This window comes from Plasmodium malariae (assembly GCF_900090045.1).
Source record: "Plasmodium malariae genome assembly, chromosome: 3".
Classification (NCBI taxonomy): Eukaryota; Apicomplexa; class Aconoidasida; order Haemosporida; family Plasmodiidae; genus Plasmodium; species Plasmodium malariae.
The window spans coordinates 983,322-1,003,751 of record NC_041777.1 but is presented as its reverse complement, the minus strand read 5'-3'; the positions used below and the strand labels follow the sequence as shown (position 1 = coordinate 1,003,751).

The following is a 20,430-nucleotide window of genomic DNA, read 5'->3' as shown; positions in this document are numbered from 1 at the left end:
TACATACATACATACATACATACATACATACATACATACATACATACATACATACATACATACATACATACATATTCGTATAATCTCATGAATAAAGAACGGACTTTTTCAACTAGTCATCCCCATATTTATTTATGTTGTTTTTTATTTCTATGGGAACAATGATTTTCTTATCTATTACCTCATTTATGAAATGCTCACATGATACCAGATTTTTCAAGTTTTCGTCCATACTGTTATGGTAACTATGGAAATTGTAATTCTCTACAAAAGAGGGGGAGAGGAAGAAGGAACGAGAAAAAAAAAAAAAAAAAAAAAAAAGGACTTATATTTTCGTGCGTGTGAATACGTACAAACATGCAAAGGAGTCAAATATGTAAATGCGGAAAAAAAAAAAAAAATTCCATTCACACAATTTCATACGTATATATCCCTCTACTTACCATTCATGATGACAGCGTAGATTATATCGACTATGTTGTACGAGCTGATCCTTTCCATGATGCTCAGGGGTCTTAAAAAATAAAAAAAAAAATGAAAAAAATATATAAAAAATTAATACACAAGCACGCAAGTAAATATATACAATATATATACGCACGTACACACCCAATATATATGCATGTGTGGACCATGCCAACATATACAGCATAACGCTAAACGTTATATCTTTCGAGGATCCACACGTCTTGAATCCTCACTCGCACATGTTATACATACTTTGATTTCAGCGTAAAAATACACTGTTGTAGCTTCTTCATGATATTGTTATTTATCACTTTACAGTCCTCGTTGTACTTGTCTTCTTCATCTACACTCTCTATCTTGATATCTACTATTCCGTGGAGTAGTGATGCGAATGTGAAGCATTCCTCCAGGTTTATCTGTTGCCAGGGGGTGGCAGAAAAAAAAAATAATAATAAAATAAAGCAAAACATGGCTTAACAAATGGCATAACACATGGATTAACACATGCATTAACAAATGGCATAACACATAACATAACACATGGATTAACAAATGGCATAACACATGGATTAACACATGGATTAACAAATGGCATAACACATAACATAACACATGATACAAATAAACAGTAAGGTGCCAATATAAAGGAGTGACGGTCCGCAATGCGGCCCAAGGTTGTACGTATAGGTAGAGCCACAGGGAATGATTGCTCATCTGATTGGACAAGATAATCGTCTTAAAGATAAGGACGTTTTGGTAGTAGTCGAAGTAGGTGTTGGATAGATACATAAAACATTTTAGCAACTGCTTGTATTGATGCATAATATGATTAAGGATAAAGAAAGAATACTCAATCTCCTCAACAAGGTATTTCAGAGCTTCTTTGTTCGGTTTAGCTGTGCCTACACCGTTAGCATTGTTCATATTATTATTATCATTATCATTATTATTATTATTATCATTATTATTAATATTATTATTATTAATATTATTATTATTATTATTAATATTATTATTATTATTATTAATATTATTATTATTATTATTATTATTGTTGTTGTTGTTATTATTCATGTTATTATTCATGTTGGTGCTCACGTTTTTGCCATCTTTACTCGTGTACTTCTGCAGCTTCTTGTTTATTAGTTCCACCAGTTTGTACTTGACAATTTCAAGTTGAAGTTTCCACTCGGTTCCAAAATCGCTGTCATTACAATAATATGAATGATTTTCAATATTTTTAACTAGCAAACTGACCACTCTTCTTTTTTTATTCTTCTGATAATAATAATAATTATTATTAATACTATTATTGTTACAGTTATTGTTCTCGTTGCTATTATAATTATCATTATTGTTAAAATGAACGTTATTCACCTCAATGATATATTTGTCTTTATCATAATTTTTATTCCATATATGGTAGTACATATTTTCATTATTAATATACTTGTAATAAGTCGTGATACTTATATCCTTGAAGTTTTTAAAAGAGTCTATTAAAATTTTATATGGTCTAAACAAGTTTAAATATTTCTTATTATCATTCATATCATTTAGTAAATGCATTTTATTTGCTATTAAATGTTTCATATTCTTTATTTTCACTGGAGATGATACATTGAAATTTTCAAAATCATGTTTAGGTTTATATACATTAGAAAATATTATATCTACTGTTATGTTGTATGGCCATGCACAATTCAAATCTTCTTCATGCATTTGACTTTTAAAGAAAGTATTTCTTTTCGTCTTCTTGTGAAGAATTTTAAGCTTGTATTCCTTTTCATACAGTTCATTTATATCACATACGTTCAATCCTTTCTCGAAGAACCCCAACTGATCCTTCGTATCACCTTTCCCCTTATAGCAAAAGTCATTGCTTCCATAATGCTTATCCTTGCCATTACTGTTGCTGTTGCTGTTGTTGTCCTTGTTATTATTGCTGCTACTTTCGTTGTTCTTATTGATGTTGTTTATATGGCTATTATTGTTACTATTGTTTTTACCATTTCCATAGCTGTCCTTATGCCCATCATCCTTGCCATTGAAAAATCCTTGACCATGTTGCACGTTCAACTTGGCGCAACTACCTTTAATGATGCCATTTCCTTCAACACAATCATGAATCCCATTGAACGCATTATTTTCAACAGCAGGAGCTGCGGTAACAGCAATGGATGGATGAACAGCACGGAAACAGTTTTCCGCTCCTCCATTAGAGTGTTTCATATCCGAAATTTTGACCTCTCTGGAAAAAATAGTATCAACATTTTTGTAATCATATAAAGTCGAAAAATTGTAATAATTAAAATTTAACAACTCAAAATTTATGCCATATTTATTAAAATTTCTAATAAGAAAACCTTTAATCATCTCTACTTTTTTTAGCTCTTCAATTTTGTCTTTATATACTTTTATTAGATGTATTTCTTGCTTTCTTGTAGACCCTTTATCATATATATTTTTTAATTTATTCAATTCTGCTGTCAAGGATTCAATCTTCTTCTCCTTTTCTAGTAACACATTATTTTGTTTTTCTAATAATATGTTCTTATCATTAATTTTATTTTCTAATTTTGAATTATACTTTTTCAAAGTTTCAATAGCTTTTTTTGTTTTACTATAATTTAATTGTGTTATCTCATGCTTTATTATAGCATCATCTAGCTTTACACTCACATTATTTAAATTATTAATTTTATTTATAAACCTAAATATCATATTACGAATGTTTTCATATAATTTTATTAAATTATTCATACTCTTCTTTTCAATGTTTACTTGTTTCAGTGAGTATATTCGGCATCTTCTTATAATATTTAACGTTATCTCTTTAATCGTTTCTTGTTTCTTTATCAAATTTTCGTTAAACTTTTGTCTCAACTTTATCTTTTCTTCTCTCTTTATCCCACTCACTTCTTTTACTATACCTTTATTTTCTTTATTTACATCCTCGCAAATGGCATCTTCATTGTGAACTCTTCCACCTTCTTCCACTTGGTCTTCTTCCATTTCTCCCTCTGCCACTCTATCCTCCGCTCCTTTCTCCTCCTTTTCTTCACTTCCTTCCTCACTTTTATTTTTTATTTCCTTCCCTTGCTCATGTTCATACGAATCCTGTCCCACCTCTTCTTCCTTTTCGTAATACCCATACTGTTGATAAATTACATTTTTTCCATTCACATTTCCCTCATGGACATCCCCTACATTGATATTGACATTACTTGTAGCCTCGTCGTACAAATTGATATGTTCATTCCCTTCACGCAAGTACCCGCTTCTCTCATAATATTCGTTCCTATCTCCAACGTTCTTCTGATTTTGTTGTCTATTTACCCCATCTTCATTAAATGCATATTCGGTGTAATTTATCTTATCGTATAAATATGAATCATAATTTTCTTCATTTGGAATTGCATTCACCTTATCACAAAACTCATCGACGTTTTCATTAAAGTTTTCGTAATTCTCCTTCTCACTAATGCACGTTTTTCTGTTTTCAAAATCTGCGCACTGCGCTAAATAATTACCTTGCTGTTCATAATTTTCCCAATGTTCGCAATTCTCCCCACGTTCGTAATCTCCATCATCCTCGTAAACACCCTTCTGTGTGTACCTTTTTTCGCCCTCTTCTTCTCTTTCCCCTGTATAATGGTCATTCGGTCTATTATAAACTTCCGCTTTTCTAATCATGCCCTCTTCATCTCCTTCTGTAAATTTCATATCTGTCTCTTCCTCCTTGTCATTAATTATATCATTATGATTTTTTCCTAGTTGTTCGTTCTCCTCCTCTTCATCCGAGTGAAGGATGTCAACTCCTGATGGTGTTACCTTCTCATTGCTTGTCTGATCATTCTCCATATGTTTTTCTTTTAAAATGCAATAATTATTCAATTCATTCTTTTTCCCTTTAAATAAAGAATGTCTATCTAATAACTTAAAAGATGCTTGCATACTTTGTCTATTTCTGAAACTACTTTGTTTCTTTTCCTTTAAAGATCTCTCATAATTTAATTTTTTCCTTTCATCCGAATTTATGTTATTTCTAAAATCATGTAGTGCATTGTTTCTAATGTTGATACTGTAACTTGCTCTTCTGTTTGTCACTATACTTTTCATATCCTCTTTGTTTAATTCGGATTTATTTTTTTCATTGTTAGTACTACCCACAATGTTAACAGTTGTTCTATTTGCTTTGTTTTTATTTTGATCCTTTATTGCTGTGGTATCTATCCATTCGGCGTTTCTTCCTTTCTTCTGCTCCCCTTCATTCGTCCTTAATAATGCCTTTCTCGAAAGAGATTTTCTATTATTTGGAATGCTGTCTCTCCCTTTTGCTTTACTCAAGTGGGGTGTTAATAAACCGTAATTAGGATCATCTACATTTTTGTTAAACTTCTCGTCTACCCCTACCTGCTTTCCTTCACTCAAACCCGCTAAACTAGCTTGATTATCTTCCTGTTCATCCATATTTCGAGTGCTTTCTCTAAATTCCCGATTAGCGGATTCATCATTACGCACACTAGACGACTGTTTATTCCTTCTTAAGGATGTAGTATCATTGCATTCAAAAAAGACATCCATGTTATCTGCTTGCTTCGTTTTTTCCTCATCTTCTTCCTGTTCATCGTTTGTATACAGTAACGACGGATTTGCATTATTCATGTGTGCACTTACTTCCCCTTCATAGCTTGCAACGTTTGTGCTTCCAATCCCCTCTACATTTTTCAAACTCCAATCGATCGCATCATTGGTTAGTTGACCACCATTCGGAGGATAAGAACTGGTCAGTTTATTAGATTCATCAACTTGTGCATTATCAACATGTGAATTTATTTTTATAAAATCATCATCTCTGTCTTTGTCTACATCTGAACTAATTAACAATTTATCAAAAATTTCTTCATTATTTAAATTTACGTTTATGGTAAATTTATCGTCATTTAACTTGTCCTTAATTGGTGAGAGACGAGCAGATTCAATATGATCAACCGACGTTTTTGTTCTGAATCGTACCGATTCTATAGAAGTCCTTCTAATAGGATTATTGGTTTCATTGTATAGACTAACAACACTCTTCCTATTCTTGCTACTTATCAGCATATCATCTTTATACAAAAGTTTGTCAATGGGAGATTTTTCTACAATGTTCATAAAACTATCATAGATGTTCGGTTCATTTTCTTTACTAAGAATAGAAGCATTAGATGCACTTTTCCTTTTAGATCCTGAGTTGTTAGAATCGCTGGAAATTCTAGTAAAATGTGTTAATCTTAATGGGGAAATTTTTTCTTTTTCATCAAAAACTGCTATAGATCGATGAGAAAATTGAACTGATTTTTTCCTTGCACTTATATTTTCATTCATCTCTTTAATAGGGGATAAAGAATTACTTTGTTTCAATATACCCTTTTTAGGTGTCTCATAATTTATTTTAATCTTCCTTGTTGAATTTATTTTATTCTCCCATAAGGAAAAACTACCATTCGATAACCTGCTCTTGTTCAACGAATCATCATTTCCGTAGTTCATCTCTATGTTCATTTTTTTTTCTAAAGACGACAATCGTAGAAACTCCGAATCACTCGCGTATTCCCCCATGTAGTAGTCATACTCCTCGTCGTTCGCCTCGTCATTCGTCTTACCGTACACCTCGTCATTCGTCTTACCGTACACCTCGTCATTCACCTTACCATGCTCCTCATTATGCACCTCTTTATGCTCCTCATCATGCTGTTCATCATTCCCTTCACTTAGGATATACCTTTTCCTTAAGTCGTCTAACTCCTCATCGAGGGTATCGACCGATCTTCTCCTCCTTCTTCTTCTTTCATTTTTAGCATATTCATTTGGACTGTCTAATATAGCATTTATTTGATAGTCTTCATCTATTCCACCTTTCCCCTTGGAAGGCGAAGGAGTTATTAAATCGCTGTCATACGCTTCATCTGTTTTTGACAAAGATGTAACAAGCTTTCCATTGGAGGTATAATCATAATTAAGAGAAGATCGCTTCATGTTATCATCCGTAACGCTTAGATTAAAAATGGAAGAGTTTCTTGAGTTGCGAATAGACAATACGCTATCATGTTTATCACCTAGTTTGTTATCCAGAGTACTGTCCCGTTTTCCTCCTCTATTTCCTTCTCCATTTCCTTCTCCATTTCCTTCTCCATTTCCTTCTCCATTTCCTTCTTTATTTCCTTCTCTATTTCCTTCTCTATTTCCTTCTCTATTGCTATATCTTTTTATTTTCATTTTCTCATCCATTTCATCTAACTCGTCTGTCTTCCCAATCTTTTCTTCCTTCCCGATCTCACCCGTGCTACCTACCCCCTCTAGTGGTATGTCATTATCCCTTGAAGAAAATTCTTTATTTTGAAAACTAGCTTTTGAGTATATTGAAAATCTTTCTTTTTTGTCATTCACGATGGGAGAAATACCTTCCCCTTCATTCATTAACTTTTTATAATATTCATCATCATTTATAATATTTTTAAAATCTTCACTTGACATTTCTTTTAACATTTCTATATCGTTAAAACTTGCCAATTTCTTTTCTACTTCTTCTAACTCATCGTTATCAAACTCTTCATTTATGTCAGAATACTCATCGTCCTTCCTTAAGGGGGAGAATGAAATTCGCCCGTACTTAGAAGCTCTACTAGTTGCTTCTCTATTCGATTCTGCATTGGACGATTCTCTACTCATTTTCACTGTAGTAAAACGTGAGTATGACCAAAGGGCCAATTTTATTTTTATTTTTTTTCTTTACCTCCTCTTTACTTCCTCTTTACTTCCTCTTTACTTCCTCTTTACTTCCTCTTTACGTCCTCTTTACTTCTTCTTTACCTTTTTTATTATTTATATATGATGAAGCGATTTTACTTTTCACTCTTTCAAATTTTGACATCGAACTTATTCGCTCGCCAGTCTCTCTTTTCTCTAACAACTTGTTATGCGCTTACTTAACGCATACAAACTTGTGTACATGTGCATTCTACATGCACAAATACATGTTCGTTCGTAGGTACAACACGCACGTATGTACTTATCGTGTGTGTGCATAAAATTTCGTTCACGTATATAAATCGGACGAAATATTCGCCTAAACAGAAAAAGAAAAAAAGAAAAAAAAGAAAAAAAAGAAATATGCTTCACTTGCTTAAATAGAATAAGCATGTTTTTATTCATATATAAAAATTATGTTCATTGTATTGAGGAGATTACTGTATCTCATATGATGAGCGTCTTTTTTGCTTGAAAATCCAAAATGAATAGCAGCGTACATATATGTGTTGGTAACGACCTATGTACTGTACATACCTATGTGTGCATTTTGCTACGTACGTATGTACGTACTTTTGTGCAACTGACAAATAAAAGACTAACACTAAGTGTATACAAATTATTTTAAACAAATTTTCCTTGTATCATTTGCGTTCTTTTGTTCTTAATGAACAACGCGAAAAATGAACGGATAAATCGGCAAAAAGTAAGCAAATAGATGAACAAACAGGTGAATAAATAAATGAATAAATAAATGAATAAATAAATGAATAAATAAATGAATAAATGAATGAATAAATGAATGAATAAATGAATGAATAAAAAAATGAATAAAAAAATGAATAAATAAATAATACATAAATGAACAAATAAATAATACATAAATGAACAAATAAATAATACATAAATGAACAAATAAATAATACATAAATGAACAAATTACGTACGTACGTATTAATGTACGTATTTCTTTCTTTTTTTTTTTTTTTAATTTTTTTTTTGTCTGCACTCAATTTTGCAAATTTACAGTGTGAACTGCACAAATACCTTTCTGACGACTTTCCAACATTCAACATAAAAAAAAAAAAAAAAAAAAAAAAAAGGAATGCGAAAAGCTTCTTCAAAAAATAAGTGTTTGTATTTAAGTCAATGACACACAGCGATTTCTTTATCTTCCCTAGTAATGTGCACGTATGTACAATTATATATATATATATATATATATATACATATATATATATATAACGAAAGGAATCTGCCTTACGATAATATTTTCGCATATTTGCGTATTTTCCTATTTTCGCAATTTTGTATTTTATATTTTCACGCTTCAAACACTTGCGCATATATTTTTTGTCTTTAAGCAGACATCAAATATTTGCAATTTTGCATATATTTTTTTTTTCGTAATTTGTTTGCATATTTTTTTTATTTTTTTCTTTTCTGTTGATCTACTAAAATGCACGTATGTTTTTTTACCAGCATATTTCCCCCACCTACCCCATAAAAGAAAAGAAATGAAGGAAGGAGTAAAGGAGTGAACTTAACCTGAGTATATTTAACTTATCAGAGTACGGAAATACATAATAAATTTTTTTAAACTTATCTTTTCTATTATTCAGAATATTTACCAAAAAAAAAAAAAAAAATAGTGAAGCAGCATAATATATAATAACGCGGCAAAATAAATTAGCAAAATAGAATAATAAAAAAAAAATTGATAAACAAAAGAATGGCTAAAGGCACACAAGCTAAAACAAAAAAAATTGTGGAAAATAAATGAAATTAGATTAATAAAAAAAAAAAAAAAAAAAAAAAAAATTATTTAATTACAATTAAAAGGGGTTTTTTATGGACTGACATGAATTACGCAGGTACGTGTATACATAAAAATTATTATTACTATTATTTTTATTATTATTTTTATTATTATTATTTTTATTATTATTTTTATTATTATTATTTTTATTATTATTATTATTACTATTATTATTATTACTATTACTATTATTATTATTTTTATTATTAGCATTATTATAATTATAATTATAATTAGCATTATTATTTTTATTATTTTTTTTTTTTTTTGTCCAAACGTAAAAAAAAAAATAAAATGAAATAAAGAATGATTTGGAAAAATTAACAAGTCGACATAATAACAGATGAACATAAGGTAACTTCATGTGAAATAAAAAGAAATTAGTAAAACCGAATAATACAAACATGGAAAAAGGGGTCATATGTTCACGAATATACGACATTATTTATGCGTCTATTCCCGCAAGCAACGATGAAAAAAAAAAAAAAAAGGAATGAATGAAATAGAACGAAACAAATAAAATAGAACAAAACAAATAAAATAGAACAAAACAAATAAAATAGAACAAAACAAATATAATAGAACAAAACAAATAAAATAGAACACAATATATAAAATATGATAAGTTTAAATAAAATATAATTAATTTTGTGAAAATACTTAATTCATGTAAAACAAAATATGTACGATATGGCAAAACAAAATTACCAAAATGGAAAGGGTAAGCTGGCGAGACCAGTACCCACTCACCCTTTTGTAACTACACAAATGTTTACATTACACATTCAAGCAAAATATAATTAAATAAGCATGTATATACATATGTAAAAAAAAAGAGATAAGGAAACATCCTTGACTTCACGTCCACTAACGATATATAGCCATATGCACATAGTCTAATGCTCGCCATTTCGAAAAATTACACACACACATACATACACATACATACATACACATACATACATACACATACATACACATACATACATACATACACATACATACACATACATACATACACATACATACATACACACACATACATACACATACATACACATACATACACATACATACACATACATACACATACATACATACATACACATACATACACACACATACATACATACACATACATAAACATAAATATATATATATGTAGTGGCTCCTTCAAATGGTTTACCCCCTCCTTTGTGGAGGTACATATACAATTAGACCGTCATATGCAGCAACAACTTTTTTACCACTGAGCTTATCTGCGCTATTACTACTATTATTAACAGATACATTATCCCATCCTTGCCTTGTTCGTTCATGAAAACCATGTTCATCTGTTGCATTTTGCTCCATTTGTTTTGCTTCTGCTCCTTCTTCATTTACAAATGCTCTCTTGTCCAGCTCTATATGCGCGTGTTCTTCCTTTGAGGGATTGTCCAGAAATGAGTCCAACGCCTCCGATTCAATTTTCTTCATAATGATTATATTTTTTAACTTGTTATCTCCTATGTATCGTTGAGAAAAGTGTGTTAATATTAATTTACTTGCGTTAATTTTTTTAGCAAAATTTCCAGCCATATTTGCAGTGGAATGCCCCCTTTCTGCAATGACCTTGTTATAGTACCTTACCAAGTCATCATTATTTAGTTTTTTACTTTTTAGCAAAATTTTTTTTTCTTTTAATTTTTTATCACAGCCGTGTTTAAGCACATTCTCTGTAATGGAAACATACATGGAAGAAGCGGCAGTTGGTGTAGCCAAATTAGAATCATGTACTTTCCCCTTCTCCATAAATCGTGCAGCTCTCTTTCCTTCTGCATCGGTACAATTCGAAGCAAGGTGCCCTCTGTTCTTATCCTCAGACGAGATTTCGTTTAGATGTTCTAACAACGACTCTGTTACATCTAAAGAACAAGTCGAATTTAATATTTTTTGAGGGGATTTCTTCTCCTCCGCTTTCTCCACCTCAAGTGACGATTCGCCGCTTAACGATTCGTCAACTTGCGCTTTAAAATTCTTATCATGAAAACCGTCCGATATTAAAATGTTATCGGTTAAGTCAACCAAACTATTGGTAGATTCATGAATAAGAACATCTGCATCTTTGGCAAATTTTTCTAAATTAGATGCATCATAAGTATCTTGACACACTACTATTTTTCTTTCCTTATGTACTTCTGTGTATGCATTATCAAAAGTTAACTTTGTTTTATCTGGGAATATAAGTATATCCTTTGCATTCATTTTTTTTATCATATTTTCATATATTTTATAAGGTATATAATCTAAATTTTTCCACTGCTTTAATTCCTCGTAATTCTTTTTAATAAGCTCATTAATATACACCGAATTCAACTTATTGTTTGCACGTAGCTCTTTTATTATGTACCCAATGGTCGGAACCGTGTGCTTAATTGGTACTCCCTCTATTTGTAAGAAGTCATTCTTCAATATGCTGTACACGTTTTCTTCATTTTTGTAAATATGCACTAGATCACTTCTGTTTTTTGGAAACAAGCCACAACCATTTGGATTTCGAATTCCGGTACTGCTACGACCTCCATAATTACCAACATTACTAACACTGCTAACGACGCTAGTATTGCCAACACCTCCAACATTGCCAACACTGCCAACATTGCCAACACTGCCAACATTGCCAACACTGCCAACACCTCCAACATTGCCAACACCTCCAACATTGCCAACACTGCCAACATTTCCCAGCTTCAACTCATGGACAACAAAGCGTGCTATCCTCTTCGAGTAGGTACTGTTAAGGTTGTTCTTCAAAAATCGGTATATCCCCTCTGGGCCATATATATTTATGCTGTTTGAATTCCTAAGCATGGTTAACACAGATATTAACCCAAGGCAATGATCCCCATGCAAATGGGTAATAAATATATTTCTAATTTTATTAACTTTTATATTTGCCCTCTGCAAAGATATAAAGGTATTCTCACCACAATCGAATAAATATGCTTCATTAAATTCTTTTTTTGTAGTTTGAAAAATAAATGATGATGTACCTCGACTAGTTGAAGGATACATTGAACCAGTACCTAAAAATATTAACTTCCAATCACTTTTTTTTTCTTCATTATCTTTAAAACTATTTCTTTTAACTTTTATATCACATGTATTTGGTTCAATATAAATATTTTTGATGTCGATTTTATATTTATTACTTAAATATGTGAGTACCTCTTTCATTAAAATTAATTTTTTCACTATATTATTTATTGCATTTTTTTTTCTCTCTTTACCAAACTTCTTAATTTCATTCATGTTTTTCTTATCATAATTTACATTTTTGTAGTTATATTCCGCTTCATTTAGAGCCTTAGGGGGAGGCTCCTCTTTTTCGGACCGGTTAAACGTAATCGCGGTGTTTTTACTTAAACCATGTACTTCATTTCCGCTAGGTGTTCTACTGCTTTTAACGTGGCTGGTATAGTGGTTGCAATAGTTCCTGTAATCATAGCCATAGTTGTAATGATCGTTATCGTAATTGTGGTATTCCCCTCCGTCCTCATTCCTGTCATCCCCCTCCTTTTTACCTATCAAGTTACTACCAGTTTGATCTGGCAACTCCTCAGTTTCCTCTTTCTTCATGGATTCACCCCCTCCCCCCACTTCTTCCTCATTCAACAAAAGCATATGTATATAGTTATAAAACATATTGTCAAACCAATCAATCTTTAAATGGCTTCTATTCAAACTAATTGCATTATTACAAGTGATACTGGTTATTAGTTCATCGTATAACTTGAAATTATCTTCACATAACTCAAAATTTTTCTTCCCAATTAATTTGTTAATCACCTCTGGGCATTCATCAGTCTCGTCAGTCTCGTCAGTCTCGTCAGCCTCGTCATTTTCGCCATTTTCGCCATTATCGCCATTATCGCCATTTTCGTCAATTTTATCGGTTCCACCAATTCCGCCAATTCCGTCAGTTTCATTTTGCTTATTGAGCACCCTTTGCGCCTTTTCCTCCCTTTTCTTTTTCCTTCTCCTTTTCCTTTTCATCATCCTCTTTCCAGAGGACCATGTATCGTATCCCGCTAAATTTATCCCTTCTTCATCATATATATCAAATAAGCTTCTGTTTACAAACAGTAGTCTATCTACTCCTCTCTTTATTTTGTTTACTATCTTTTTCTTATCATCTATGTCGGCTAGGTAGCCCACTTCAGTCCGTTCTCCCACTTCCGCCAGTTCCTCTACTCCGGTTGATGCATCTCCATGACTGCTTCCTCGTTTATGTTTTAAATTATCTTTTTCCCTCTTTTTCTGTATAAATAATGTTGTCGACTTTTTACTCTGTCGACTTAATTTATTTTTTCTTTTCCTATTTAATATGTAATATAATAAAGAGCTATTATCGTTACTTGTTAGATAATAACAAGGTGTTCTCTTATATACTAAGCTATGTATCAGTGAAATATTAAAAAGCGACAAAATAACAAAATAGTAATATGAAAAAAGATATAACATATTTGCATCTCCTTTCGTTGTTACTAAGCAGCATTTTTATACATACGTGTAAGTATATCTACATATGTGTATGTATGTACCTATATATTTGTATGTATTTACCTATATATTTGTATGTATTTACCTATATATTTGTATGTATTTACCTATATATTTGTATGTACATACTTATATATTTGTATGTACGTACCTATATATTTGTATGTATATCATCATTTTTACTAGCGCTTAACATCTACTTATGCTATTCTACATCTTAGTTTTATAGCGGTGATACATTCCTTTTTTTTCTAACTAATTCGCATCTTTCTCTTTCATATTTATAAATAAAAAAAAAAAATAAAAATAAAAGAGATGAGAAAATTTCTACTTTTTTGCAATTCTTCCGATCATTTCATACCTATATCCCCTTTTCATGTCGTACATTTATAAAATACCAACGTTTCGTTTTTCATGCTTCTTTCGCTTTTTTCAACAATTTCAATATATTCAATATTTTCGTTTTTTAAAATATGCGAGCTTTAAAAACACACTGCGCTTTATCTTGTGCGAACTTGATACATATATATATATGTATGTACTTATGTATGTACTTATGTATGTATGCATGTACATGTACATGTACATGTACATGTATGTACATATGCATATATAAATATATATTCGTATTTTATTTTATTTTTTTTTAAATCTTTAGTAGTGAAACCTTTTAAAGGCCGATGCTGCGCGGATGTACATTTATACCCACTACGGAACAGCAGCTCGGCCTCTACAATGTTAGCGCAAAAAAGGGTTTTTAAAGAAATTCGTAGTTGCATATTATTGATGTTTACATGTTTCTTGTAAGTACAAAATGAAAAAAGATATTAAAGCACGAAGTGGTGCTTAAAAAAAAAAAAATCTGTGCAAATACTTATTAATTAAAAATTATAAAATATAAATCCCATGTAACGTAAGATTAAATAAAGCGCAATAGAAAAGCAACATATTAATATGTATTATGTGTACAGTGACCACCATATACACATATGTATACATATATATCTCATTTTCATCCATGTAGACCCAAAAGGTACTTCCAATAGAGAGGGGCGGCACCTCTACTCATCAAAAAAAAAAAAAAAAAAAAAAAAAAAAAAAATTAGTAATTAAATAATAGATCGAATGACTGAAACCAAGAGACACTCCTTGGTACCCTCCTCTTTTAACATTCTCATCATCTATTTTTAAGTAAAGGTTTCAATATTTCTAAGCAACTTGAAAAAATAAAATTTGTTAGGTTCTCATCACTTTCATCCACATTGACACTCACATAAAAGGGAATCTTGAATTTTATTCCTGAAATAAAATGAGCACAATACCCACATATACATGTTTGTTTAAGCTCGCATAATGTTTCCTTTTTCTTATACATTTTTACATGCGCATTTGCGGGTGTTCATATATATATATATATATATATGTGTTGTTCCATCAATTCGAACACAACCTCTACTGACGTTGCTCATCACATATATATGTTATATTCGTGCACACGTATTCATGCAACCATTTGAGGATATTCGCTTAACCTAACAACCGAGCTATATCGTTTCCGTACGAATGGGGTACCCCCACCAGGCAAATAGTATTGTCAGCGTCCTCCTAAAAAAATGAAGGAAAAAAAAAAAAAAAAAGAGAAATTTATGAGATTCTTATTTGCATAAAATGTGTTATTCTGGATAGTGTAAAAGAGGAGTAAACTGACCACAGAAAGCAGCTGTTTCTTCTCTACATATCAGGCATTTACCCTTATAAGTCTTTTTACTACTATTATTACTATTACTACTGTTATTATTAATATTATCCTTTTTTTTTTTCTTTTTTTTTTAATGCCTTTTATTTCTGCCATTTTTCTATATCAGTCACCAGTACACATACATATATATAAATATGCGATGGAATTTTTTTTTTTTTTTTTTTGTTTTTTCTGCTCCTTTTTCATCTTACATATTTTACTGGGTAGGATACCTGTAAATCTGTCAATTCATTATTCTCATCATTTACAGAAATAAAAATCGTTTCGGTAAAATCGATAACGCAAAAGTATAAATGCAAATAACTCATATAAATTTTATGATATCTATGGACCCCTTCTATATTGTTTCCTTTGTAGTTGTTTTCCTTCGGAAGAGTTATGCTTGCGCTTGTTTCTTCTAAAGCTTGACAGCATTCATTATTATTCATCTTTATATAATTAATTCTTTTAATATTTTCAAAAAAATGTAATTACCTTTATAATTAGTATTAGCCCTCTGGATAATCCCTTTTACCATATTTTCATGACATTGAGCAGAAGGCCGAATTACTGTATAATCGAAAATTATTCCTCTTTTTATTTCTTGTTAATTTAATTTTATTTTATTTTTATCTTGTTTTTAAGTGTTTTTCGTACTTTCGCTATTTCGCTATTTCGCTCTACTGCAAAGTATGTATGTATGCATGTACGTATGTAGTACGTACATACGTATGTATTTTTGTTTTATATATCCTGTTAAAAATATAAAAGCACAGGATAAAAGAGCGAACATGAACAAAATTATGAATATATATATGAATAGTTTTTTTATCATAACCTTGTTTGTACAAAAGAATTAGGATTCTCTTTACCTTCATCCAATTTGTCGTTTAGTAAAGTCAACTACTATTATATTTTTGTCAACGTAATATTTTGTCATTTGCACAAACGCATTTCTTATTTAGAATGTTACAATATCGTGCAAATGCACCCACAAAATTGTGAAAAACATCAAGTGCAAAAAAAAAAAAAAAAAAAAAAAAAAAAAAAAATATAGCAGTAAAAGTGATACAATCTTAAGCTCCTTCCCCATATATAGCAAAATGAAATGAAATAAAATAAAGCAGAATAATGCAAAATATGGCAAAATAAAACAAAATAAAGCAAAATAATGAAAAAAGATCATTCACATTGTATGCACTTCTTGGCTTATTTATGAATAAAGACCGATACTTCACTTTGCAAAAGTCCTTTTTTAGTTCATAACAGGACGGAGTATAAAAATGCATATAACCACACGTAGTCACACGCACACATATATATATATATATATGTGCTTACTACACAGAAAATAAAGCGGAAAATACCCTACAAATTTTGCGGCATGTTTAATTTAAGCGAAAGCGTAATTTTCCTTTGCCCTTAGGGATGCAAAAACATCCACACACAATTAACGCTCCAGATGGCGAATTTTTCATATCTCTTTTTTTTTTTTATGCGTGTGTAACTAGCCATTTATGTATATATATGTATATACATATGTACATTTTTTTTTTTTTTTTTTTTTTTCTTGCCGTTCATAATTTTCTTCTATAAAAGTACCATTCTTGTTATCTGTAAAAAAGACAAAATGGACTTGACAAACTTAATCAGTGATAGTTATGTAGAGTCTTACAACACAGCTACATTTCAGAAATGTGAACAATTCAGTCGTTCGGATTACATATTAACAGCATCAGGAAATAAGGTGTGCAAAGACTCCACTTTATGCGGAATGAAAAATATACACATGCTAGGTAAATCTATTATAAAAAATAAAGCTATATTAAGAGGAGATTTGAGCAGTTTATATTTTGGAAAATACGTTATCATTGGAAGAAAAACGCTCATTTGTCCTTGCTTCATAAGTAATAAAGAAAGTCTAAATAACACCGCGCACATTAATACTGATAGAAATAACCCAAATGAGGAAAACAAATTAAATAAAAGTTTATATGTACCTGTAAGTATTGGTAATTATGTTTATATTGGAAATGATTGTATAGTTAAAGCAGCTCTTATAGGTAATAATGTTATCATAGGAAACAATTGTGTCATTGGTGAACGAGTTGTAATAAAAGACAACGTAATTATTAAAGATAATACGTTTATTCCGAATGATACGAATATTGCACCTTTTTCTAAATATGCAGGGTGTCCAGCAAAATTTGTAAAATTATTGCCAGAATCGGCAGAAATGTTTTTAAAGGACATTCCTTATATGCACTATAAAAATTTTACGCCGGAAATTTAGGAGTGTGTATACTATGGACCGCAGTTAGCGGCACTTCGAGTAATTTATTACAATTCTGCATCATCTTGCATCACTTCGCTTTTATTTTTTTCGACACTTCCTCTTCCTTAAAAATTAGCCCACATACATGTGTATCTATGTGTATATATATGTATGTGTATATGTGTATATGTGTATATATATGTATGTGTATATATATGTATGTGTATATATATGTATGTGTATATGTATGTATATATGTATGTATGTGTGTATGTATATGTATGTATGTGTGTATGTATATGTATGTATGTGTGTATGTATATGTATGTATGTGTGTATGTATATATGCATATGTGTACATGTATATGCATATGTGTACATGTATATGCATATGCAAGCGTGTTTATGAGCACATTTGCAGTTAACCACTTTTTCCATTGAGAACGGTGCATTTTTTGTAATGTAAAAATAATCTACTTAACACACGGCCCATATATTTCTACGTGTAAAATATTATAGCTTTTTCATTATTTGATATATATATATATATATATATATATATATATATATGATTTGTGGTAGAGCAACTAATAATGCTAATTTTTGCGAATTCTAACATATGTTCTATATGTTCATTTTGGTTACAATTTTTTTTTTTTTTTTTTTTTTCTTCCATTTCGTTATGAGGTAAAACTCAAAAGGGATATTTCGCGGCAAAAAAAGATAAAGATTAAGTGAAATAAATGGAGGGGCATGTGAATATACGAACAAGCAAACAAATGAACAAATGAACAAATGAACACATGAGCATGTCCTTATTCTTGGGGGTTCCCAAAACTTACGCGGACATTTAAATGAATATCCTCTTCAAATAAGATACACATTAAAATTATGTAAAAATTGCTGTCCGTTTTTATGTAACTGTAATATGGTGGTAAACTATTGCATGTTCATAACTACAGCTTGTTTGAAGTTAAGCTGTCTAAATATATTTACATGCGTGTACACGTACATACACCCGTTCGTACCGTTCTTTCTCCTTATTTTGCTTTAATGTTTTTGTTCTGCAAAAGGTACTTTCTTCTTACAAATGGGCAAGAAGTTTACCTGTTCTTTCTTTTTATGAAACGAATACAAAAAAACTATTTAAAAAAGTTAATGCTACAATTAGGTTCATGCTACAAATTCTACAATCCGTTCTCATAACTATTATCCAATTTTTTTTTATTTTATATTCCTTTCCTATATTATTTGCAAGGAAATAATGAAGCATTGTACCTTTATGCCCCTGCATATTGAGATATTCCCTCGTTTCCGCAAAAAATTTGTTTTTTAAAATTAAAAAGGAGCAAAAGAAAAGGGGATAAACATATATATATACATACATATATACAAACTGCTGAATAGCATGAGGGCCCCCCATTAATTCTTTACCGCCATGAACTTGCATGACCTCATATTCTTAGTCACCTTACTGCAATAACATCTTTTTTGTTCTCTATATTTATATATATTTTTGTTCATAAACAATTGTTAGGTTTTTATTTATGTAATTTTCATACGTACATAATAATTACATATTTTATGTAAAAATAAATATTTTTCTTTTTTTTATATATACTTAATTTTGCTTTAAAAAAATTGTAATAAATTAACAGCGTAGCAGGGACTGAGAAAAATTTTTACTTTTGCTTTATTTTGTTTTATTTTGCTTTATTTTGCTTTATTTTGTTTTATTTTGCTTTATTTTGCTTTATTTTGTTTTATTTTGCTTTATTTTGCTTTATTTTGCTTTATTTTGTTTTATTTTGCTTTTTTTTTTTTTACTTTTTCTTCGTTTTGGTTTGTTTTATTTTACATTATTTTGAATTATTTTGCTTTATTTTTTCTTTTTCGCCTTTTCAATTTTTTTTTTAGCATCTTAACATTCCTTTTGTTTAACCGTATACATATTATAAACATATATTTGCAAATCAGTATAGTTATATATTAGCATAATATTCATAAATAAGCATAGTTATATATATGTATATTTATTTATTTATTTTATTGCATTTCGAACGTTTTAATTATCTTTGCTGATATTCATATGGACGTACGTAATATGTTACATATATAATAATATGTATATATTCGCCTATGTACAATTTTTTTTTTTTTTTTTTTGAAGCTAATTTAAATATTGTTTATTGTTATGTATTTATAAGTTCTAGAGTCTTTTACTACCCAATGACCTTTATATTGACTTTTTTTTTACCATTTTGCAATTTTACCATTTTACAATTTTACCATTTTACAATTAACTTTTTTCCTACGCCCTCCAGAACGCTCAAATCGCTTTCTCACGATCATTTGGAGTTGAAAATGTTGGGTTAAGCAATTTTTTTTTATTTTATCTATTTTATCAATTTTATCTTGTTTTATTTATTTATTTTTTATTTTATTTATTTTATTTATTTATATATTTTATATATATTTTTTATTTATTTATTTTACTTATTTATTTTATTTATTTATTTTTTTTTGAAATTAAATGAAGAGTATGTTTTTTGCTTAAGCGGTGAAATTTTACATCGCCGGTTTAAACGTATAGCTAATTGTAGGTGAGCAAAATATTTGTATTTACTGTACTTGTGTATTACTGCTAATTATGTACCTACTCCTACTAAGTAGATACCCATTGGTACTAACTACATAATACGTACTACTACCACAAGCTACGTACATATTTGTATTAATTGCGTACTTGCTACTACTCATCGCGTATGATCCTAAGTGTTGGACGAAACTCATATT

At 30.0% G+C, this 20,430-nt stretch overlaps 4 protein-coding genes across 4 annotated transcripts; 1 reads left to right on the top strand and 3 right to left on the bottom strand.

Annotated features, from left to right (window-relative positions):
* Positions 1 to 112: 112 nt before the first annotated feature.
* Positions 113 to 7,182, bottom strand: PmUG01_03030200 (conserved Plasmodium protein, unknown function; the record flags this gene model as incomplete). The annotated part of the gene is made up of 4 exons (XM_029003043.1): positions 113 to 264; positions 444 to 514; positions 721 to 884; positions 1,123 to 7,182. 4 exons carry the CDS (start codon positions 7,180 to 7,182, stop codon positions 113 to 115), a joined length of 6,447 nt encoding a protein of 2,148 aa, XP_028859516.1.
* A 3,079-nt stretch (positions 7,183 to 10,261) lies between these two features.
* PmUG01_03030100 (metallo-hydrolase/oxidoreductase, putative) lies at positions 10,262 to 13,582 on the bottom strand (the record flags this gene model as incomplete). Its single annotated transcript, XM_029003042.1, has 1 exon — positions 10,262 to 13,582. One exon carries the CDS (start codon positions 13,580 to 13,582, stop codon positions 10,262 to 10,264), a length of 3,321 nt encoding a protein of 1,106 aa, XP_028859515.1.
* Positions 13,583 to 14,798: 1,216 nt separating this feature from the next.
* PmUG01_03030000 (conserved Plasmodium protein, unknown function) lies at positions 14,799 to 15,808 on the bottom strand (the record flags this gene model as incomplete). The annotated part of the gene is made up of 3 exons (XM_029003041.1): positions 14,799 to 14,920; positions 15,154 to 15,226; positions 15,581 to 15,808. 3 exons carry the CDS (start codon positions 15,806 to 15,808, stop codon positions 14,799 to 14,801), a joined length of 423 nt encoding a protein of 140 aa, XP_028859514.1.
* Positions 15,809 to 16,989: 1,181 nt separating this feature from the next.
* On the top strand, positions 16,990 to 17,652 carry PmUG01_03029900 (dynactin subunit 5, putative; the record flags this gene model as incomplete). The annotated part of the gene is made up of 1 exon (XM_029003040.1): positions 16,990 to 17,652. One exon carries the CDS (start codon positions 16,990 to 16,992, stop codon positions 17,650 to 17,652), a length of 663 nt encoding a protein of 220 aa, XP_028859513.1.
* Between the last annotated feature and the right edge of the window lie 2,778 nt (positions 17,653 to 20,430).